Here is a 25082-nt window from a genome sequence, read left to right on the forward strand (position 1 = left end):
GGGATACATGGGTTAGCAAGAGACCCTCCAAGCCTAATCTACCCGCTGTACCTAAGCCCTCCAATCTCCTACTCCAACAAGGCTTCTCGAAACCGTGTCTTGTCTAGCTCTCCGGATCCTGCAACAAGCTCCATGTTGCATCTGCCATCCTTGGCTTTTTCCAATGCTTCCCGACAGCACCAAAACCTCACTTGACACTCTGAAAGGGTGTGGTAAGTGTTTGGGCTATCAACCTCTCAATGGTATGGAAATGGAGAAATAGGAGTTACATTTATTAAAAAAATGAACATTCTTTTAGGGAACCCACGATGAGAGAGGACATATACTTATTTGTTACATTTGTACAAACCGCAGTGATAGAGTGTCATTTAATCCATAATTTGGGTAGAAATTTATTCTGTTAAAATTTATGTGAGATTGGTGTAATCTTCATTGTTTATCTTTATCATGCAATTTGATCAAATGGAAATGCAAAAAATATTAATTAGTATGGAAGTTGAATTTCGAGCTTACATTTATTAATCATGCCATTATGAAATTTTCATTTTTGTCACCTTTGTTGTTTAACTTTATTCATTTTTAATGTAGTTTTTTCATGTAATTCACACCATAACGAGGGGGTGTCATTTAATCTGTAACATGGGGTATAAGCTCATTCCATTAAAATTTAAGCAAGATTGGTGTAATCTTCATTGTTTATCTACGTCATGCAATTTGACCAAAAGGAAATGCACAAAAATATCAATTAGTATGGAAGTTGAATTTTCAATTTTGGGCTTACATTTATTAATCACTCCATAAAAGACAAGAAATTCTTACATGTGTCTCATCCTACTGGACTTATACAATTAAAATAATCAAAAGATGGATTATTTATGCCCTCAACTGAATCGTACAACACTTATGGAAGAATTCAATTCAATTTTTTTTTTTTCAACTATTAATTTTAATATCATTTGGAATTCATAGCATGTCCTTGAGGAGACCTAGCATGGGCATGGCGAAGCCGCTTCTCCTGCGAGAGTTGTTTTGCAAACCTACAGGAAAATAAAGTTGATAATTAATTATTACATTAATTATCACATTAATGTAATAATAATTAATAAGAAAAATTTATATGAGAATTATTGTATAAATCAACGATACCTTATGAGAGCCTCTTCATTAGTCTCTTGACCCGAACGTTCGAAAATGCCTGTTTCTAAATTCACTCTAGAAACTGGTTTCTTTAACAGTCCTTCACCAACTTTAACAAGATCTTCCAAATTCTTCTCTGTGGCTATATCCACAGAAGATACTTCACCACTTAACGTGTCTTCCTGAATTCTAAGGTAGCTTTTCTCACAATGAAGAGCTTGGAAAACTACAGAAATGTGGAGGTCAACCATGTCCGCACTTGATTGAGAAAATGCGTCAACTAATGGAGTAGACCCATTACTGGTTAACCAACTTAACAAACCCCATTTAGCTGCCTCGTGCGCATTGTATTTCTGGTCATCTTTGGAAGTGCCTGTCCCTATTGAAATGACCAGAAATCGTGTATAATCCATTTGTTTTACAGGAAAGAAGTGAGGACTGCCTCGAGTGACCTCCTTTGTTACTTCACTAATAGCAACCAGTGCCTAGAGGTGAAAAAATTTCGTAAGTTAATCTTCTAAAAAAGAAATAGAGAATAAAGTTTTGTGTGTAATTGGATATTTACAATGATTGGAGAGATGAATTTAAACTTGTTGGAGAGATGAATTAATGGAGTGATTAATTTAGTAAGTTAAACATTTTTGTTGAATACATCAAAAGATGTCATTTGAATAATAAGTCTTTTGGTGTGATGCGAAATAGAATAAAATTAAATTTGTTCGGCTATATAAATATGATATGAAATTTAGTTGGTATGTACCGGATTATTTGCAGCAATACCACCATCTATAAGGTTAAATTCTCTCACTTTCCCAAAGGGATCTTTGGTTTGAAAATAATGAGCCGGAAGATAAGTTGGTGCTGCTGAAGTTGCAATGCATACGTCTGAAAGTAAAGCATCTAAGCTTGGGTTTTTCTTTACCTGCAGCAACCACTTTTTAATTCAGTTCCATCACTACAAGCACTTTGTTAATAATTTAATGTAACCATTCATGCAAATTTGGGTAGCAAAAGAGGAAAATGAATTTAATTGAGAAAGTTTAACCTTGAAGCTGGAGAAGATAGTAGGTTGGAGTTGCTTGATGTCAAATGTTGGAATAACAACATTTGTCAATGTCTGGTGCAATCTTGTGTTCCCAAGTTTTTCCTTAACAAGGCTATGTAGATATTTTCCATCATATTTTGGCCCTGAAAGAGCTCTGATAATCTTTGTAGCATAACCAAGCAATGGAAAACTGTATTTTAAACATGAGATCATGTTAATAACCAGAAACAACTTGTAGTAAGGTTAATAATTAATGAAATATAGTAACTACTTATATATATTTCAAATATGAATTCAATATATAACGGAATTACTTGTTTTGTGGGAAAATTTTAGGACTATTGTTTAGGTAAAAGTCCTTGATATCCTTGGCAGCAAAAAGTGGTCGGTTCTTTTCATTGGGGCTAGTTAGCATGGCAGTCACAAGACCACCTGTGCTTGTTCCTGTAATCACATCAAAATAATCTGCGATTCTTGCATCTTCACCATCCAGCTTCTGCATCATATCCCAAAAAATTTATAGTAACAACAGAAACAAAATGATTTTAAGTCATAAAAATTCAGGATTGGCAACAAATTCTTAATAGACTAATTAGGGTCAGCTATATGGTTTTTTTTTTTTTTTTTCTCCAAATTCATAGTCTCACGGCCTTTATTTTCATGACATTTTTACTTGAAAAATTAAGTACTTATAAATATTAAGAAATAATGATGAAATTGAAGGAAAAATTATGGATTTCTTTATATTAATGTGTACTGCAAACTGGTTAGTGATTCTCCTATCAAAAAGAGAAGGGTACATGCATTTTGCATCTGTGATCAAAAGTGTAATGAAGGATAGTTTGGACGAGGAATCTTAAATTTTTGAATTGAAAAGTTAACAATTCTTTTGGCATGGAAACATTATAGGCAACATTTATTCTACCTGAAGCTCAGACTCTAGGAAACAAAGAATAGTTCCTGGGATAAGCCCTCTGATTCCACCACCATCAATACTGAGAATGGTGATTAGGTTTCCATAAGTTGGAGGATGTAGGGGTACACTTGTTGCTTCCATGAGGGATTGAGGTGCAGGTATCTCTGTTTGTCTGTGTGTGTGTGTGTGAGAGAGAGAAAGAGAAGTTTTAGAGCCTTCGTGAAAAACTTTGAACCTCTTAATTAAGCCTCAAGTGATCTTGATTTCTCTTTGACAAACATTTGGGTATATATATAGATATTCAAATTTCAAACATGTCACGGATCACGCCCAAAATAAGGGTCAACAGAATCAGTTTCAAACTTGACCAACTTCAACTCTACTGCAACGTGATAGTCTATTATGCAATATAGTATACATGATAATCATGTGGAAAACATTGTAGACGTATGCTAGGTTGAGTAGATGCTCACTGAGAAAAAAAAAAAAAGTTTTTTGGCCTGATGAGTTATGAATAGGAATTACCTATTGGTTCGTGGGGCCAATGATTTGAACTTTGTAATTTTTTGTTTAAATTTTTAATTGGCTCTTATATTAAATAAAGAGTAATAACTATTGTACACACAGTACTGAACAGACTATTTGATTCTCAAAAAAAAAAAAAAAAAAAAACTATTGAACACAAAGTATACATAAACATATTTTGCACTGAACTGATCATGGCTTAAAAAATCGTGATTTTAAGTCATGAGTTCAGTACTTGAACTTAAATAAATTGCTTATCTAATCCCAAGTCATTTTTATGTGAAGCTAGCCGCCCAAGTCTATTATCTTCTATAAATTATTCAAAGTTTAAGTTTATTTCCTTCAAAATATTATAATACTGGATTTTATTTTTTCTGCTAAGTAACGTTGGATTTACTATATAAATTATACTAATTCTCTCTCTCTCTCTCTCTCTCTCTCTCAAATCATGAATCATAAAAAATAAAAAACATGGAATTCTCCTTGTAATGGAATGTATATAATCTGCACTGGAGCTTTGTTTTGAACTAGAAGACCTACCACATAAGTATTAAATGATATATTTTAATACCAAAAAAATAAAAACATAAATCGACGATATCGCTTTCTTAGGTTATCAACTTTTCAATGGCGTCAAAGTATATATACTCCACGTGATTCAGACAATCATATTGAAGGATTTTTTATAAGTAGAATACGTGAATTTTTGTTACTATTAGATAATATATAGTGACCTATACTAGCAGCATAAATTGTAACAAGTTTTTATCAAAAAGAAATGTATCAAGTTAGAAAATTCAAGGATTTCATTAATTTTTTAAAAAAATATCTGGTTTAATAATGAAACCACCTTTTAGGAGAATTTTATGTAACTTACCTCAAAATTGTTGTTAAAAGAAAATTGTAATAAAAAAAATGTGAGACACATTTTTCGCATTGCTTATTAATAATCCCTCCTCCCCTAGCTAGAAGTTTTCGCTATGACCCTAGCCTTGTGAATCTCATGTTCAAATTAACCTAGGGTCATAGTTTTATAGATCTATATCGTACCTTGCAAAACCAACTAATAGTAGCTTTTTGTAAAACTTGTTCAACAATGGCCAAAAAAAAAAAGTCAATTGTTTTATTAACATCCTTAAGTTTTTTGACAAATTGATAATATCACTTTTAAAATAAATATATAGCTAAAATACTATTTTTGTTTCTGCATTTTGGGGTCACTATCAATTTGGTTCTTATATTCTGGTTGTAGACAATTTAGTCCCTATATTTTGGTAGCATTTAAATTGGCCCATGTTATTTTTAACTTGCAATCAATTCAGTCCTTATTATTTTCAATTTATAATCATTCTGGGTCCAAATTTGAATTTGTTTCAGTTACTATGTTGATATTTATGTCTACCTAAGTTGGAGATTGTTATATTTGATTTGTGTTTTTGCGTTTAGTTGCTATGAAAGTGCAAAAAATGTAAGAAAATTTGTGATTTGATGGTAGGAACCAAATTAACTGCAAGTTAAAAATAATATAAATCAAATAACTTACTACTCCTACTAAAATATAGAGACCAAATTGATATTAATATCAAAATATAAGGATCAAAATGATATTTTCACCTAATAATATCTTTTTAGTGCACTCTCAATAGGGAACGGGCAATTTGAGAATGGTATAATAAGCAGGAGGAATTTGTTATGTTGTGTTTAAAGTTTTTAACAAAAGAGTGTTTTTTTGGGTTGTGGACTATTTTGATAGCATTTGTGAATCTTAATTGATAGTGATTTTTATTTTTTTTTTCTTCTTCTTTGTATACAACAATTTTGTTTGTTTTTTTTTTTTTTAAGAAACCCTACAACAGGTTGAAAGAAGGGGGGGAGGGGGGGATTGGGAGACAAACTCAAATTTTTATTCATGAATGAATCAAGTAATAGCTAGCACTTATTAGTTACAACTCACAAGGCTTGCCATTCATCTATTGAATTTATCTTCTTCTTATTAAAATTTATGGTATTTTTATTTTAAAAAAATATTTATATTATTAGGCGTATATATTACTATAACATAAAAAATTTCAACATACAATCAATTGTTAGGCAGTATATATAGCAGAAAGGTAGAAAGTCTAAGAAATGCATTCTCAAAAGTCAAAAAATTAAGCAAGAAAGAAGATAGGTACTTTCATTAGACCATAAACATTTAAGTACCTAGGACGGTGAGGAAGAATTCATCAAAAAAAAAAAAGAGGACGGTGAAGAAGAAATTTGGAAAGTCACTGATATCATCAAAAAAACGATGTTTTATTTTAACTGTTTGCCAGGAATTAGGCAAAAGCACGATAGTTACATCTACGAAATTTAAATCGTGGTGGAAGACTAGTCTACTACACAGTTGACCGAGCAAACTAATTTCTTTAATTAATTATTACCAGTTCGTGAACCCTAAATGACCGCATACAATGTCATACATATTAATTTAAATCGTGGTGGAAGACTAGTCTACTGCACAGCTGACCGAGCAAACTGATTTCTTTAATTAATTATTACCAGTTCGTGAACCCTAAATGACCGCATACAATGTCATACATATTACATAGGACAATGTTTATTTATATATTTGTTTTTATTAAATAATTAATATCATATATAGGAGGCCGATAGGGGTGGTAATTTTTATCCATATCCATGAAACTCACTCATTACCCATCTAATTTGGATAAGCCTTAACCCAACCCATTTGAATATTTGGGTTAAATGGGTAAAAACCCATTAGGTTATTTAATTATATGGGTCTTAATGGATAAGCCCACCAATACCCACTAAAATTCATTTAAAATTTAAAAAAACAATATGAAATCTAAATTTCTAAAAAATTACCAAAATACCCCCAAAACTCAAAAAATGACCAAAATACTTCTGAAACCCAAAAAATGACCAAAATACCTCTAAAACCTTAAAATTACCAAAATATCTCCACCCAAAACCCAAAAAATGACCAAAATACCCTCGAAACCTGAAAATTACCAAAATACCCCCCAAAACCTAAAAATGACTAAAATACCCCCCGAAACCCAAAAAATGACCAAAATACCCCCCAAAACCCACAAAATGACCAAAATACCCCTGAAACCTAAAAAATTGCCGAAATATCACAAAACCTAAAAATTACCAAAATACTTCTGAAACCTAGAAATTTACGAAATACCCAAAAAAATATAAAAATTATTGAAATACCCCTAAAACCTAAAAGATGACAAAATTGCCATCGTAACCTAAAAATGACTGAAATACCCTTAGATCTTAAAAATGATCAAAATAACCCAGAAACCTAAAAAATTACCGAAATTCCCTTGAAACCTATAAAATGATTGAAATACTCTTAGACCCTTTAATTTGTCGAAAATATCCCCAAAACATCCAAAATACCCCAAACCTCTATTTTGGTAATTTTAGATGTTTCAAGTGTATTTTGGTCATCTAACATGTTTAGGGGTATTTTGGTTATAATTTAGGTTTCAGGGATTTTTATCAATCATTTTTTCAGGTTTTGGGGTTATTTTGGTCATTTTTTAGGTTTTGGGATATTTTTATCATTTTTTAGGTTCCAAGATATTTTGGTAATTTTTTAAGTTTCAGGGGTTATTTCAATCATTTTTTAGGTTTAGGAGGTATTTCAGTCATTTTTTAGGTTTTAGATGTATTTCAGTCATTTTTTTGGTTTAGGGCTATTTTGGTAATTTTTAGGTTTTGGGGGTATTTTTGTTATTTTTTTAGGTTTTGGGGGTATTTTGGTAATTTTCTTAGGTTTTGGGGTTATTTTTTGTCATTTTTTTAGGTTTTTGGGTATTTCAATCATTTTTAGGTTTCAGGGTATTTCGGTCATTTTTAAGTTTAGGGGGTATTTTGGTAATTTTATAAGTTTCTGGGAGGTATTCGGTCATTTTTTAGGTTACGGGGTAATTTGATAATTTTCTTTTAAGTTTCGAGGGTATTTTAGTCATTTTCTAGGTTTCAGAGGCATTTTGGTCATCTTTTACGTTTTAGGGGTATTTTTGGTATTATTAAAGTTTCAGGGGTATTTCGGTCATTTTTCAAGTTTAGGAGGTATTTTGGTCATTTTAAAGGTTTAGGGGGTATTTTGGTCATTTTTAGGTTTTGGGGGTATTTTAGTAATTTTTTTAGGTTTTGGGGATATTTTGGACATTTTAGATTTTTTGGGGGGTATTTTGCTCATTTTAGAGATTTTGGAGGTATTTTGGTCATTTTAGTGGTTTTTAAGCATATTTGGTGGTTTTAGAGATATCGGGGGTATTTTGGTCATTTTAGAGGTTTCATGGGTATTTTGCTCATTTTAGAGATTTTGGTGATATTTTGGTCATTTTAGTGGTTATTGATCATATTTGGTAATTTTAGAGATATCGAGGGTATTTTTGTTATTTTAGAAGTTCCATGGGTATTTTGCTCATTTTAGAGATTTTGGTGATATTTTGCTCATTTTAGAGATTTTGGGGATAATTTATATATAAACGGGTCGTAAATAGATAAATGGGTAATTACAAACTCAAACCATTTATAACTCAACCCATTTATGACCCAACCCACCCATTTGCCACCCCTAGAGGCTGATAAGTTTTTTTTTTTTTTTTTTCTTTTGAGGAAAAAAAGTCGGATAAGTTAAGGATATGTAATGAAAAATGTTGTATACAAGGATATACATCTTGTTGAAAGGTTATATACTTTACTAGAGGTCATATAGACACATACCTTTGGTGGAACAGATCACCAAATTGCCGGATCTTGTTGCAGGAAAGGCTACTAGAGTCTCCTAATTTCCATGCTCCATATTCTAGGGAACAGTATATTGTGTCCTAGAGAGATTGCTTGTCATGCCTCAAACCCCAAAGGGTCCAAAGCATGAGAAAGATGTCTCAAGTATCTATAGATTTTTTTTTTTCCTTTTTGACAATTCAATCCACATAAATCATATCAAGTACCAACATTAATCATAATAATTTCAATGAATATACTCTCAAAGTAAGTCAGAGCTCTAAGCAATAATTACAAGGACCATTGGCCACAAAAGAATAGAGGTCTGAATAAATAATTATATATCATCAGCTTGTCCCATCAGTGAGAATAATGTCACAACCACTATAATATACAAAAGAATGAGTTAAGCCTATTCTAAGATGTACATCATCTAATATCTCCATTACAAAAGTTCAGCCTCCATCAGTAATTAGTCTAACTACTGTTAGCCACCAAAAAGTTCTCTCAAAAGATTGTTGCCTACTCTGAAAATTTTATAAAATAATGGAATGAGACAGAGCCCAGTAAGTAGCATAATTAATGGGGGGTGGGAGAAACAGAAGTTTCATTTTCAATAATAATAATATGCTATGACAAGAATGATTTAATAATGAAACACAAAGTTTTTCAAAGTAAATACCTTGAAACTATATACTAGAATCTATGAGCACCAACAATATAATTTCCAAAGCCATAATATCTAACATAAGGTAAATTATCACAAATATACCACACTACCACATAGACCAATCAAGAGATCCATCCATTCACAACTGGCATGATATTGTCCTCTCTGGTATGCAGACTCTTCACCCCATGGACAGCAACCCCACCTATACCCTCAAGGTTTTTCTTTCCCCCCATGGGTAGCAAAGAGAGCGCATCAAATAGGACCTCTATTGCATGTCTGATTGACTAGGACGTTACATGGCTTATTTTGAGAGAGCACTCAAAAACTATACATATGTTCACTCACTGTATCTCTCTTATTAATCTGACTGATGTAGGAGTATTTTAAATACTAATAAAGATTCACTTACTATCAGATATATATGATCCCTAAAAGATCTCATCTGTTAAGTTTAAATTACTCCACTACTGATATTAATAACTCATATCAATATCAGTTAGTTTAAATTTAAACTTACTTATCAAATAACCCATGTGGACGATCCATTGGCCATGGTTTATGAGTTGGGTCAAAACCAACCCAATTTCTAACATCTCCCACTCGTCCACACTGGGTACTACAGTCAAAACAAGCTCCTCTCAATCTCTTGTCCAATCCTCTCTTTAGACAAAAAAATGGAGTGTGCGACCTGACGAGAAGGTCTAGGGTAGGAGTAATATATTAAGTCACCATCTAAACTAACATAGTACATCACTCATAATATCTCATCTATGCCCTAGATTATTTGATCACACCCGATCAAGTTTCTTTAATCCCTCATGAGCTTAAAACTCAAAGCAACACTTGATCCTATACCATATAATATGCTTATGATTATGTTGAAAAAAAAAATTCCTCATAATCGCCCAGGCTATGAGCCATAAAATAAATGGTGTGTTCTAAATAATTTTCCCTAGACACTCATGTCAATTCATTCACACTTGACCGCTTTCTTAAACATGCTCCGCGAGACCATATATGTCATGGCCCTAAGATGACATGCTAAAGTAGCAACATCAAACATTCATTTCATAACATAGTTCTAGATCGAAAAAAAAAAGGGCACAGAATGGACCATATAATGGTCTACTAGGGCTCATATAGTAACAGAGTAGGAATCTATCCAATCACTCCCTTAATTGGTTGGCTATAGCATATACAGTATAATTTGTATGCTACAGTGGAGCTCTTACTCAACTAGGCTTGTCACACTCAAACACCGTACAAATCTTAGTCCAATTGCCACAAAGGCAACCCACATGAGTTTCTCAACAAAGTTACACATCAAGTTCATGTACAAGTTCTCACATTTGGCTTTATTCAGGCTTCATAAAGTTGTGGATACACACCAAATGCGACTCCCATAAGTCTCATCTTAGCCTAGCTAAGGCGACATTCATTATATTATCCTGCACACTTGCCTAAGTGTTAAGATGATCACTTACTTGATTTACAAAAAAACAAAGTGATCACTTTGTCTCATCCTGCTCGCTACTTAAGCACTAGGGTGATCGCCTATGTGAGTAGACCGATCTAAGCCTGGTGACATATTCTCAAATAATGTGTGCTCAGTATGCAATATCAATCACATCACAAGATGAATCAAAATGAATAACATCATTATTGCATAAAGTATGAATAAACATAAATGTCCATAAGGTATCCAAAAACATATCAAATCCTGCAAAGTCCCAAACTCCTAACATGAGCCTAAAAGGCATTTCTAGCAATGGCTTTACCAAGTGTATCAGCCACCATCCTGCTAGTGGAGATATGTTGGAGGATCACCTCTCCTTGTGTAATAGCAAGATGAATGTAGTTATAATGAGTCCGTATGTGTTTGCTTTTGTTATGATACTTAGGATCTTTAGTATGAGCCAAGGTTGCCATACTATCATAATACATCTTTATAGCTTCATCTACAAGAGATGTCACCCTTAAGCTTTGGAAAAATCTCTTTAACCAAACAACCTCTTGTGTTGCTGCTGAACAAGCAACATACTCAGACTCCATTGTGGATAAAGCAATGCAAGACTATTTCTAACTGCACCAAGAGATAGCTACACCACTAAGTAGAAATGCATAACCTGTAGTGGACTTGCGCTCATCTCTAGCACTAGCCCAGTTAGCATCAGAATAACCTCTCAATCTCAAATCTCCACCCTAATAGCAAAAAATCAGATCTGATGTCCCACGAAGGTATCGAAAAATCCTCTTAATTGCTTGCTAATGAACAAGTCTTGGATTACTTTGATAACGACTAACCATACCAACTGCAAAACAGATGTCTAGTCAAGTACACAACATAGCATACATCAGACTTCCAACTGCACTTGCGTAGGGAACTCTTGCAATTTCTCTCTTTTCCTTTTCTGATTCTCACCCTGATCATTCCCCTGATCATATTGTTTCTTCTCCTAATTTTCTTCCTGACGTTCCTACTACATCTGACCTTCCTGCCCTTAATACTACTGCTCCTGCTCCTATTAGAAGGTCTCATAGTGTCATGCCCCGAATCCAACTATAAAGACAGGCACGTGACAACCGCCACACGCTTATAAAGTAAGTACTCTATAAGTGTGCAAGGCCTTCTTAGCATCTAAAATTTATCCTCAAAAATTAAATCAAATAAATCCAAAATACCTCAACAATTTCCTTATGAATAGATCTCCAATAATTTAAAAGGAACAAAATCCAAACCTCAAGTACATAATGCCAATTGGCCAATAAATATAAAACTATTAGAAGACCATCCAATCCCAAAATCACTAAGCTTCTTTTTTGCTCACAACACAACATCAAAACTTCCAAATCTTGCTATTCTTCACAATCTGAAACTGGAGGGGGAAAAGGGAGTGAGTTGACAACTCAATAAGTAATCAAAGTCCTAATAAGTTCTATTAAACAATAGATCTGTAAAGTACTAAGATGTAATATGAGTCTTCAAAAGTTATAATATACTATGAGTTTTCAAAAATAACTAAGGAGTTTCATTGTCTTAAAATAATAAGTTGAAAATATATCACATACTTTAATCTGACAAATATATCATAGATAGTTTAAAAAGTAGTCAATTTTCCATATATCAAAGCTATAACTTACAATAAGTTCCAAAAAAATACATAAGCAGTTGTAATGACTCAAAATAGTTCAAATACTCAAACATTTCCAAAATCACATATGTAGTTTAAGGACTCAAAATAGTTCAAATATTCAAACGTAATATATATTCTTAACAATCTTATGACTATGGTCACACTATATCGCCGTGACTAGGCATCAGAATACTAATGAATAACCCCCATTAGTTGGGTATTAGACTACCAATGAATAACCCCCATTGGTTTAAGTATCAGAGTACCAATGAATAATCCCCATTGGCTGGGTATCAGAGTACCAATGAATAAACCCCCATTGGTTTGGGTAACAGAGTACCAATGAATAACCCCCATTGGCTGGGTATCAAAATAAATTCATAGTCAAATTGTTCATAATCATATATATGAAATCATAGTTTCTAAGAAAATATATCTTATTCAAATATATATATATATATATATATATATAATCATATATTCAATTTTCAAATCTATTTGTGATATTTCTATAATTCTTTACTTTAAATCAATTTAGCTAAAAACAATTAAATAAAATACATCATATATTTAGTAATCAGATATATTTGTGATAATTCTTTACTTGAAATCAGTAATACAATAGAAATAAATTGTAACAACTGTAAACAATTTTCAGTAGTTAAAATACGCAAAGATAAAACCAATTAGGATAAGGTTACTTACCTCTAAAAGCCATGCCAAAAAGAACTTCTCCCTAACACTTCTTCTAAAATCCTTAAATCCCACCTCAATTCCTAGTTAATTCAAAATCCATGCAGTTTTCCAAGACCAATCCAATGCAAACCTTTTAGCAAACTAAATAAAGAATTTACTCCAAACAAGTTTGTCACTTAGATCCTTGGACCTCAAATCTCAATGCTATCCAACACCACCGAGACAACAAGGCAAAGATGCTTTACATGTGAAAAGACTAAGTCCTTGGAAATCTTCAAATAATTGGTATTGGCTTCATCTTTTATCCATCAATAAGGAACCTTACAGGACAAATCAGTAATGCCCATAATGGCCCACAAGCATCTAGCTACGCTACCGTCAATAAGAATCATGGGATAAAGTGTTGTGCTTTTAGTGATGAAATTTTTGCTAACTAGTTGCATACAAGTTGGCTTCTTAGAAAGGAGAAAGGGTGAAAGGAATGGGGGGTGGACATCAACTCCACTTAGAAATCTTAGGCATGAAAAGCAAAATCCTTATGGTGGCAAGGGTTTACATGATACAATTAGGGTATAAATATTGCTAACTACAATATCAGAAATTACTAAGTTACCCCTAAAAATAAATCTCCTTTTTATTTATTTGTTTATTCTGGAACAGGATATTACACATAGACCTCATAATCCACCTTCTTACCTCCATGACTAACATTGCAATCTTGTTTCTGCACATGTATTGGCTTTAACTTCACTAACTCAGTCACATGAATCCACTGCTGCTTGCACCTCAAGTATACTTTATCCACTTTCTTCCACTCTTTCATATAGTAAACTGTCCACTCCACATAGAATATTTTCTATTACCTTGTCTATTGCTAAAAAACCAGATACCTATGCTCAAGCTTTAAAAGATCCTTTGTGGAAAGCTACAATGCAGGCTGAAATCGATGCACTTGTGGCTAATCATACCTGGGTGATGCTCCATTACCTCCTGGTAAAGTTCCTATAGGATGTAAGTGGGTATATAAGGTGAAAGTCAAAGCAGATGGTTCTCTTGAAAGATACAAGGCAAGGTTGGTTGCTAAAGGCTTCACACAAACTGAAGGGGTTGATTTTTCTAGAACTTTCTCACCTCTTGTGAAGTTTGTGACAGTCAAAACTTTGTTGGCCTTAGCTACTGTCTATGGTTGGCATCTCACTCAATTGGATGTCAACAATGCCTTTCTCCATGGGGATTTGGATGAAGAGGTATACATGCTTCCTCCACCAAGTTTTAGCAGCAAGGGGGAGGTGTGTAGGTTAACAAAATCCTTATATGGACTTAAGCAAGCCAGAAAGCAAGGGTTTGCCAAATTGTCATCCACTATCATTAATCTTGGTTTTCTTCAATCTAAATCAAATTACTCTGTGTTTACTAGGGTTAATAAAGGTTCAATCATCATTCTTTTGATTTATGTGGATGATATATGAATTGCTAGTAATGATGTAGATGCAATCAATATCTTCAAGCAATTCCTAGACAATAAGTTCAAACACAAGGACTTAGGTACTTTGAAGTATTTTCTAGGTCTTGAGGTTGCTAGAAACACCAAAGGACTATCATTATGCCAGAGAAAGTATACTTTAGAGCTTCTATCTGAGATTGGTTTATTGGCAAGCAAGCCTGCCAACATCCCAATGGAGCAATTTGCCAAGTTCAGCAATTCTATTGGTGAAGATGTTCCTGATCCAGCTCTTTATAGAAGATTAATAGGAAAGTTGCTATACTTGACACTCACATGGCCTAACATTTGCTATGCAGTACATAAATTAAGTCAATTCATGGCTGCCCCTAAAGTGCCTCATTTGCAAGCTGCTTACAGAATTCTTAAGTATTTGAAAAGGAGTCCAGGTCAAGGTTTATTTCTCTTTGCAGAATCAGAATTAAAGCTTAAATCAAATTATGATACTAACTGGGCAGCATGCCTTGACACTAGGAGATCTGTTTCTGGTTTTTGCATTTTCCTTGGTGATTCTTTGATTTCTTGGAAAAGTAAAAAACAGCATGTAGTATCTAGATCTTCTACAAAATCCGAGTATAGGGCCATGGCCATAGTAACAAGTGAGATAGTTTGGCTCATCTCATTATTCAAGACTTTTGGATTAGAGCATAACCAAGCAGCTTCCCTCTACTATGACAGCAAGGTAGCTTTATACACAACAACTAATCCAGCGTATCATGAACGAACAAAGCATATAGAAGTTGATTGTCATTTCATTCGAGAGAAGATACAAGCTGGTATAATTAAAGCATTCCATGTTCCCTTAAGACATCAAGTTGCTGACTTCTTTACTAAAGCACTTGGGCACAAATAGTTTCATTATTTGTTGTCCAAGATGAACCTCATAAACAAATATAGTTCATCTTGAGGGGGGGGGGGGGTGTTGAAGATTATTTTAGTTTGTAATTAACTCTGTAATTGTGTACATAAACTACATGTAGTAGTTGTAAAGAACAACTTGTAGCTTAGTAGGTTTTATGCTTTAGTTAGTTGCCACGTGTATAGAAGCTGGTAGATTGTGTGGCTAGTATTGTATGGTTAGTTTTCTATTACAACTTTACTCCTCTGTATCTAGTATATAAAGAACAGAGTTGACTAATTATCAATACATAGAAATTCATTCTCACATTTCCTACTTCTTGCTCTGCATTTCACTTCTCTGTGTGTTGAGCAATCATTCATTATAGAAGCTTAGGATCATGGAAGAATTTCAACAATTTATTCCTCCTGTTTTAGACCTTGCTTGATAGATTATCAAAAACTGACTTGGAAAGGTGGGTAGTGACATCGTGGGCAATTTGAAATGCGCGGAATAAGTTCTATTTTGAAAAGGCCCAATCACATTCAAAAGATATTTTGACTAGGGCTATCGATTACCTGCAAGAATATCAGAAGCCACAGAAGGCACAACAAAACACCTGAATTTGACCAAACCTAAGTTTTTAAAAAATAAATAAATAAAATAAAACATTCGGCTTGACTGGGTTTTTTTGTTTTCTGATGTTGGTAGTCTTTCCCCTGTTTTGGCTGTGGCTTAACAGGGTATACTTGTAAAATGCTTGGTTATTTTCAATAAAGTTCTATCTCTTATCTCAAAAAAAAAAAAAAAAAAGTAAGGTGGTGTTTGGACACCCCATTTTCCATCAATCAATCTCAATTTTCTTAACTCATATCTCAAAACTAGTGGGCCCTATGCATCACAACTTTGTTTGGCTCAATTTATTTCACTCAATTCTTTAACTCAATTATCAGTTTTTTGAGTTCATAATCTGGAAACTGAGGCTGCGTTTGAATCGACTTCAAAGTGATTCCGGAAATGATTTTCCGGAAAATAGGTGTGTTTGGTTGTTACTTCAAATTCGGTCAAACTGAAAAGCATTTCCAGTTGACCGAATTTGAGAGCCAAAACAACGAAAATGATTTTCCGTTTCTATTTTCACTTCAAAGTACTTCCGACCTTGGAAAATAGAAGAGAGAGAAAGAGAGAGAGAGAGAGAGATCGCGACATCACCGTCAGCCAACATCACCGGCTTGCGCGGTAGCGCCGATGGCGATCGCGATCGCGATCTCTGCTTCGATCTTCGCGCGATGCGTCGATCTTCCCGCGATCGCGATTGATGCATCGCGCGAACGTGATCGACGCATCGCGCGAACGCGTCGATCGCGATCACGATCGACGCATCGCGCCGCCGATCGCGATGCGCCGATCGCGAGCTCTCCGATCGCAATCTCGCCTTCGTTTGTCCGGATTTGATGATTTTTTGCTGGGTTTTGTTTGTGTTTTGATGAATAAATGATATTATATAATCGTTTGGTAACTAAGAAAATGTGAGAAAATGTGAGCAACAAGTAGAAAATGTGAAAATGTGTTTTCTATGGTATTTTCAAGAACACAACCAAACATCAGAAAATATTTTCCGAAAATTTTTTTGAAATGCAACCAAACACATGAAAACATTTTCCTTTCCGGAAAATAGCATTTCCAGAAAATAGAATATTTTCACGAAATACTTTTACACAAACCAAACACAGCCTGAGTTAAGCGAAAATGTTGTTTTCAAAACACCAAAATTGAGTTTCAGTTGCAAGCTCGTAAATACTCACAAACCCCTGGGGCCCACGGCAGAGTCTTGTACCATCCGATTGACCATTCTCACATGCTCTCTGACAATCACATGCCTTTACTCTCTCATCACTCTCACCCCTCTTCCCACGGCGCATCCTTATGGCTGACCAAGCTCCGACATCTTCCCGACCTTTGAAGCTCTAGCGCTGGCCTCTGAACTTGACCAGCTCCGCTGCTCCAAGCTCTGCCATGCCAGGACCTCAAGCAAGACCCTTTTCTCCTCTAGAGCCTCAAGACCGACCCGTTTCTGTCAAGAGGTACCCACGATCTTTCCCCCTTCAGCTTCTCTTCTCCATTTTCTTAATGTTTTGTTTATTTTCTTCTCCATTTTGAATGCTCTATGATGTGAATGTTTGGCTGGATCCGTGGGTATTGCTTTTTTTGGGGGGGGGGGGGGGGGGAGGGCTAGAACTCCCTCTTCTCGGTTTCCTTTACCTTTTATGAAGTTTTTTTTGGGATTTGAATGTTGTCTGCTGTGAAGTTTGGCTGGATCCGTTGGTATTGCTAGAATGGGGTTTACAACCCCCTTATTTGTTGTATAAAAATTTTAAAATATAGTCCGTGGGATGGTAAACTGTTTAACAAAATTATTTGATCCATGTTTAACTAAATATTTTTCACATGCTTAACAACATAATTTGTACATGTTTAACAACATTATTTCCCAACTACTACTTAGATCCGTGGGATGCTAGTTACTTCAAATTTTTTGGCATTTTACCATTTTTTGAGTTTTGTGGTTCCGTATACAGTGTTTGATAATGTTGTGTGCTTTTCGGATAATTGTTTACGGTGGTTGGTGAGAGTTGCATTATACTAAATATTGCCACTAAAATGGGTTCCCTGTGGTTTTTGCTTTTTTAATTTTTTTGAAATAGTCTTCCTTTATTTCAAGCTTTACGCAATATATGTGAAAGCTCGAAAATGTGTTAAAAATACAAGAGCTATTTAGACCCCCAAATAAAAGTTACGGCTCGATAGATTTTACACTAACTTAATTCTAAGTGCAGAATAGTGTAAATGAGAGCAGATAAACAAACAAGCGAGTAGATAAACAAACAAGCTACTCTAACACATATTCATATAATCACAGCAGTAAAATGAAATGCAAAGGAGTAGGGAAGAAGAAGGCAAACACAGATAACACACCAATGTGTTATCGAAGAGGAAACTGAAGAACTCAGCGAAAATCCTCTCCGCCGCCCTCCAAACAGTAATCGATCTACTAGACAATCAGTTGGGATACATGGGTTAGCAAGAGACCCTCCAAGCCTAATCTACCCACTGTACCTAAGCCCTCCAAGCTCCTACTCCAACAAGGTTTCTCGGAACCGTGTCTTGTCTAGCTCTCTGCATCCTGCAACAAGCTCCATGTTGCATCTGCCATCCTTGGCTTCTTCCAATGCTTCACAGCAGCACCAAAACCTCACTTGACACTCTAAAAGGGTGTGGTAAGTGTTTGGGCTATCAACCTCTCAATGGTATGAAAATGAAGATGTAGGAGTTGAGGAAATCCACAAGCTTATGTGTAGAAATATATGGGTACGATAATCTCTAACTCTTAAGGTGTTTGGCTAGGGTTTTCTCTCAGAAGCACTCATTAACATTTGTGGGTAATGTGATTATATATAGTGTGGGTACAGAAAGTTTGTATCAGATAGTACAGTCTGGCAGAACAGAATGTTTCGCGGGTGTCTCACGGGAAGGTCTTACCCACGAGCTACTTGCGAAACACAGCTGTCTCCATCTGTACTAACTCTTCGCATTTCAGTCATGTGCGAGGCAGTCGTGAGCTACCCGTGAGAAATCTTCTGGCTTCAATTGCTTGAGTCTTCACACTCTCTCTTTCTATCACACAACCCTTACAATCAAACCCCACAATAAATACAGGGTACAAAAGATTGAATATAATTACAATCAAATTTGGCACGGAATAAAAGCTAACAGAATACATATTTGTAAATCACAACTTTACAATATGTGCGGATTGGTTGGCAAAATGGGGCAGTGTTATGAAGGAAGATTTTGTTGTTTTTGAGTTTCCTTTTACTACAGAACTGGAAACTTTAATTGCCAAGGATATTAATGGCTTGTATTATGCTAGACTAGTTGCTGCTAGTATGGCAGCCGTTTCTGTGTAGTTGTTTTGTTGGTTTTTATATGAATAACCTTTCAACCAAAAAAAAAAAAAAAAGTAATAGTCAAAAAGAAGATATTAGAGGTGTTAGGGAATCGCAACACCTCTAAACTTTAGTAGAATTTATGTAATTTACCTCAATATTATTGATTATGTGCAACTCATACTAGATTTATTTTTTCTTAAAAAAAGAAGTTAAACACATATTTTTAGTATTGCTCATTAGTATACCCTCCTCCCCACTACATAAAAAAGAATTTGATACGACCCTAGCCTTGTGAATTGAAAAGGCTTTGTTGCAAGAAAAAATAGAAGAGGAGAGAGACTACATGCACCAAAAATTCGGGAGAAACTTTTCACATATTTGGCGTGTCTATTATATAGTAGCCATGGGATGAAGAAAATATCTTATAACAAAGAAAATCAAAATAATTGATTGTACCAAGATTTTTCCTTGAAAACTAATGACCGATTAAATATTTAAGGTCCTAGATGTGAATCAAATCATATCCACTGATGATCATATCATCAATATAAAGGAGAAGAAGGATATTACCATGGCCGGTATGATGAATGAAAGTGACGAAATCATAAAAATTTGAAGTATACCAAAGGTAAGGGGGGAGGAAAATGGCCAAATAACATCTTTGGCTGAAATTATTAATGTTCTATCACTGTTTTAGAAATAATTAGCAATTTACCACTTTTTTAAAACTTGAGTTCTTGTAACTCGAGTTTGACTTGTAATTCGAGTTTTAAGAACTCGAGTTCCATAAAAATCTGTCACGGTGGCATCCACTGACCTGTAATTATTTAATTAAAAATGTTCACACAAAACTCAAGTTTATTTAAAATCTCACTAAGCTCGAGTTGATTTAAAATTTTGAAGATAAAACTGTAAATTTTTATGCATACTCGAGTTTTAAAAACTTGAGAACTGTGTAGTTTTTTCTTAAGTACTATGAATTTCTATTGATGTGCATGTGCTAACGGCTAACCTGACTAAATAAGTAGAGTTGGAAGTCTTTGAATTACATGGCTTATTGTGAAAGCGCTTTTCATTGTCAGAGATTCCTGGTTTTGTATTGTTGGTTGACAGATCGACAGATTCCGAGGAACTTCTTATAATCAAGACTAGACAGTCTCTTTTAGAAGCTCTCACAGAGCATGTCAAGGGAAACCATGAATACGAGTAAGGCCAAAACTTCTCTGTCGCAACTACCATTAAATCTAAAATTCATCGACCCGTTGCAGCTGAGAAAATTCCCTACACCGTTGTGTGTTGCGACTTTTTTGCTGGCTTCACCCTTCCCACTTTGGCACAAACTAGAGCCCCATGACCCCCCAGAAAAAAAGTCATTATCTTAGGGGATGGAAATCTAAAAGGTACACTTTGTAAATGGATTAAGTTCAAAGTTTACAAGGAACTCGAGTTTTGTAGACTCGAGTTTCACGTGGCTTTTTTTTTTTTTTTTTTTTAATTTAAAAAATCCATCTTAGTAGGCCATAGTAGTTATTTTTAATAGAACTTGAGTTACAAAACAAACTCAAATTTCACAAACTTGAATTCTAAAAGAGTGTCACATTATTAATTATTTTCAAAATAGTGGTAGAACACTAATAATTTCAGTCAAAGCTGTTATTTGGCCATTTTGTCCAGGAAAGGGTGGTGATAGACTTAGCAAATCAAGGTTGAGGTGCTTGTTTAAACCCCTATGAAGTTCAATGAACGCTGCAATTCTTTTTGGCGAATAGGAGATTCTAGAAGGAAGCTACATGTAGATATTTTCACTTAGACCATGCATGAGGTTCTCCTGAATAACATTTCCTCAATTGAAGTTTATACAAATGTAATATATAAGTTAATGCCTTCTCTCACATTGAGACAACTAAATTATTGTTGAAATGACACTTTCTAACTGATGTTTGTGAACGAACTACACTCTCCTTGAAGTTTGTATAAATTAGTTGATTATTATTGTTGTTGTTGTTGTTGTTGTTCTAAAAAATGAACATTCTTTTAGGGAAGCCACGATGAGAGAGGACATATACTTATTTGTTACATTTGTACAAACCGCAGTGATAGAATGTCATTTAATCCATAATTTGGGTAGAAATTTATTCTGTTAAAATTTATGTGAGATTGGTGTAATCTTCATTGTTTATCTTTATCATGCAATTTGATCAAATGGAAATGCAAAAAATATTAATTAGTATGGAAGTTGAATTTCGAGCCTACATTTATTAATCATACCATTATGAAATTTTCATTTTTGTCACCTTTGTTGTTTAACTTTATTCATTTTTAATGTAGTTTTTTCATGTAATTCACACCATAACGAGGGGGTGTCATTTAATCTGTAACATGGGGTATAAGCTCATTCCATTAAAATTTAAGCAAGATTGGTGTAATCTTCATTGTTTATCTACGTCATGCAATTTGACCAAAAGGAAATGCACAAAAATATCAATTAGTATGGAAGTTGAATTTTCAATTTTGGGCTCACATTTATTAATCACTCCATAAAAGACAAGAAATTCTTACATGCGTCTCATCCTACTGGACTTATACAATTAAAATAATCAAAAGATGGATTATTTATGCCCTCAACTGAATCGTACAACACTTATGGAAGAATTCAATTCAATTTTTTTTTTTCAATTATTAATTTTAATATCATTTGGAATTCATAGCATGTCCTTGAGGAGACCTAGCATGGGCATGGCGAAGCCGCTTCTCCTGCGAGAGTTGTTTTGCAAACCTACAGGAAAATAAAGTGGATAATTAATTATTACATTAATTATCACATTAATGTAATAATAATTAATAAGAAAAATTTATATGAGAATTATTGTATAAATCAACGATACCTTATGAGAGCCTCTTCATTAGTCTCTTGACCCGAACGTTCGAAAATGCCTGTTTCTAAATTCACTCTAGAAACTGGTTTCTTTAACAGTCCTTCACCAACTTTAACAAGATCTTCCAAATTCTTCTCTGTGGCTATATCCACAGAAGATACTTCACCACTTAACGTGTCTTCCTGAATTCTAAGGTAGCTTTTCTCACAATGAAGAGCTTGGAAAACTACAGAAATGTGGAGGTCAACCATGTCCGCACTTGATTGAGAAAATGCGTCAACTAATGGAGTAGACCCATTACTGGTTAACCAACTTAACAAACCCCATTTAGCTGCCTCGTGCGCATTGTATTTCTGGTCATCTTTGGAAGTGCCTGTCCCTATTGAAATGACCAGAAATCGTGTATAATCCATTTGTTTTACAGGAAAGAAGTGAGGACTGCCTCGAGTGACCTCCTTTGTTACTTCACTAATAGCAACCAGTGCCTAGAGGTGAAAAAATTTCGTAAGTTAATCTTCTAAAAAAGAAATAGAGAATAAAGTTTTGTGTGTAATTGGATATTTACAATGATTGGAGAGATGAATTTAAACTTGTTGGAGAGATGAATTAATGGAGTGATTAATTTAGTAAGTTAAACATTTTTGTTGAATACATCAAAAGATGTCATTTGAATAATAAGTCTTTTGGTGTGATGCGAAATAGAATAAAATTAAATTTGTTCGGCTATATAAATATGATATGAAATTTAGTTGGTATGTACCGGATTATTTGCAGCAATACCACCATCTATAAGGTTAAATTCTCTCACTTTCCCAAAGGGATCTTTGGTTTGAAAATAATGAGCCGGAAGATAAGTTGGTGCTGCTGAAGTTGCAATGCATACGTCTGAAAGTAAAGCATCTAAGCTTGGGTTTTTCTTTACCTGCAGCAACCACTTTTTAATTCAGTTCCATCTCTACAAGCACTTTGTTAATAATTTAATGTAACCATTCATGCAAATTTGGGTAGCAAAAGAGGAAAATGAATTTAATTGAGAAAGTTTAACCTTGAAGCTGGAGAAGATAGTAGGTTGGAGTTGCTTGATGTCAAATGTTGGAATAACAACATTTGTCAATGTCTGGTGCAATCTTGTGTTCCCAAGTTTTTCCTTAACAAGGCTATGTAGATATTTTCCATCATATTTTGGCCCTGAAAGAGCTCTGATAATCTTTGTAGCATAACCAAGCAATGGAAAACTGTATTTTAAACATGAGATCATGTTAATAACCAAAAACAACTTGTAGTAAGGTTAATAATTAATGAAATATAGTAACTACTTATATATATTTCAAATATGAATTCAATATATAACGGAATTACTTGTTTTGTGGGAAAATTTTAGGACTATTGTTTAGGTAAAAGTCCTTGATATCCTTGGCAGCAAAAAGTGGTCGGTTCTTTTCATTGGGGCTAGTTAGCATGGCAGTCACAAGACCACCTGTGCTTGTTCCTGTAATCACATCAAAATAATCTGCGATTCTTGCATCTTCACCATCCAGCTTCTGCATCATATCCCAAAAAATTTATAGTAACAACAGAAACAAAATGATTTTAAGTCATAAAAATTCAGGATTGGCAACAAATTCTTAATAGACTAATTAGGGTCAGCTATATGGTTTTTTTTTTTTTTTTTCTCCAAATTCATAGTCTCACGGCCTTTATTTTCATGACATTTTTACTTGAAAAATTAAGTACTTATAAATATTAAGAAATAATGATGAAATTGAAGGAAAAATTATGGATTTCTTTATATTAATGTGTACTGCAAACTGGTTAGTGATTCTCCTATCAAAAAGAGAAGGGTACATGCATTTTGCATCTGTGATCAAAAGTGTAATGAAGGATAGTTTGGACGAGGAATCTTAAATTTTTGAATTGAAAAGTTAACAATTCTTTTGGCATGGAAACATTATAGGCAACATTTATTCTACCTGAAGCTCAGACTCTAGGAAACAAAGAATAGTTCCTGGGATAAGCCCTCTGATTCCACCACCATCAATACTGAGAATGGTGATTAGGTTTCCATAAGTTGGAGGATGTAGGGGTACACTTGTTGCTTCCATGAGGGATTGAGGTGCAGGTATCTCTGTTTGTCTGTGTGTGTGTGTAAGAGAGAGAAAGAGAAGTTTTAGAGCCTTCGTGAAAAACTTTGAACCTCTTAATTAAGCCTCAAGTGATCTTGATTTCTCTTTGACAAACATTTGGGTATATATATAGATATTCAAATTTCAAACATGTCACGGATCACGCCCAAAATAAGGGTCAACAGAATCAGTTTCAAACTTGACCAACTTCAACTCTACTGCAACGTGATAGTCTATTATGCAATATAGTATACATGATAATCATGTGGAAAACATTGTAGACGTATGCTAGGTTGAGTAGATGCTCACTGAGAAAAAAAAAAAGTTTTTTGGCCTGATGAGTTATGAATAGGAATTACCTATTGGTTCGTGGGGCCAATGATTTGAACTTTGTAATTTTTGTTTAAATTTTTAATTGGCTCTTATATTAAACTAGCATGTAACCCGTGCTTACGCACGGCACAAACTTATATATTAACAGAAGCCCATCAAGTTTAAAAGAAGAGAAAGAAGATAATGTGTCATTGACAATCTGGCAAAGCACAACCCAACACAACCCAACACAACCCAAACCACTTTTTTTAATCTATCTAGTCAACATACAAATAAGTCAAAAAAAAAGTTACCAAAATACTACGTTTGGATGCTAGAGTGAGACCCAAAAAAAAAAAAAAAAACACAATGTTTACTCCAAAATATTACAAACTTCTTTTCATATTCCGTGATTCTTAGCAACCCAAAATATAACATAAAACCGAAAAAGTAAATGTGGATATAAAAAATTAGGTACAAATTTATTATGTTAACGTTTCAACCAAGAATAAAAAGGAACTGGAAAAAAAAAGGCAAAATGTAACTTTCTAACTCTTAAGTCCTCAATTTGACACTAACAATGGCATGCCTTCAA

The 25082-nt window shown here is 34.1% G+C and overlaps 3 protein-coding genes across 3 annotated transcripts; 1 reads left to right on the top strand and 2 right to left on the bottom strand.

Annotated features, from left to right (window-relative positions):
• Positions 1-783: 783 nt before the first annotated feature.
• Positions 784-3295, bottom strand: LOC126703455 (patatin-like protein 2). Its single transcript, XM_050402411.1, has 6 exons — positions 3108-3295; positions 2497-2678; positions 2183-2372; positions 1898-2059; positions 1147-1622; positions 784-1037 (listed from the first exon to the last, which is right to left on the bottom strand). The coding sequence occupies exons 1-6, from the start codon at positions 3237-3239 to the stop codon at positions 953-955; spliced, it is 1227 nt and encodes a 408-aa protein (XP_050258368.1). The 5' UTR covers positions 3240-3295; the 3' UTR covers positions 784-952.
• A 10807-nt stretch (positions 3296-14102) lies between these two features.
• Positions 14103-15241, top strand: LOC126703974 (uncharacterized mitochondrial protein AtMg00810-like). Its single transcript, XM_050403023.1, has 2 exons — positions 14103-14134; positions 14365-15241. Exons 1-2 carry the CDS (start codon positions 14103-14105, stop codon positions 15239-15241), a joined length of 909 nt encoding a protein of 302 aa, XP_050258980.1.
• A 6507-nt stretch (positions 15242-21748) lies between these two features.
• On the bottom strand, positions 21749-24259 carry LOC126703456 (patatin-like protein 2). The gene is made up of 6 exons (XM_050402412.1): positions 24023-24259; positions 23412-23593; positions 23098-23287; positions 22813-22974; positions 22062-22537; positions 21749-21952 (listed from the first exon to the last, which is right to left on the bottom strand). The coding sequence occupies exons 1-6, from the start codon at positions 24152-24154 to the stop codon at positions 21868-21870; spliced, it is 1227 nt and encodes a 408-aa protein (XP_050258369.1). The 5' UTR covers positions 24155-24259; the 3' UTR covers positions 21749-21867.
• Positions 24260-25082: the final 823 nt, after the last annotated feature.

Source organism: Quercus robur, chromosome 10, assembly GCF_932294415.1.
Source record: "Quercus robur chromosome 10, dhQueRobu3.1, whole genome shotgun sequence".
Lineage (NCBI taxonomy): Eukaryota > Viridiplantae > Streptophyta > Magnoliopsida > Fagales > Fagaceae > Quercus > Quercus robur.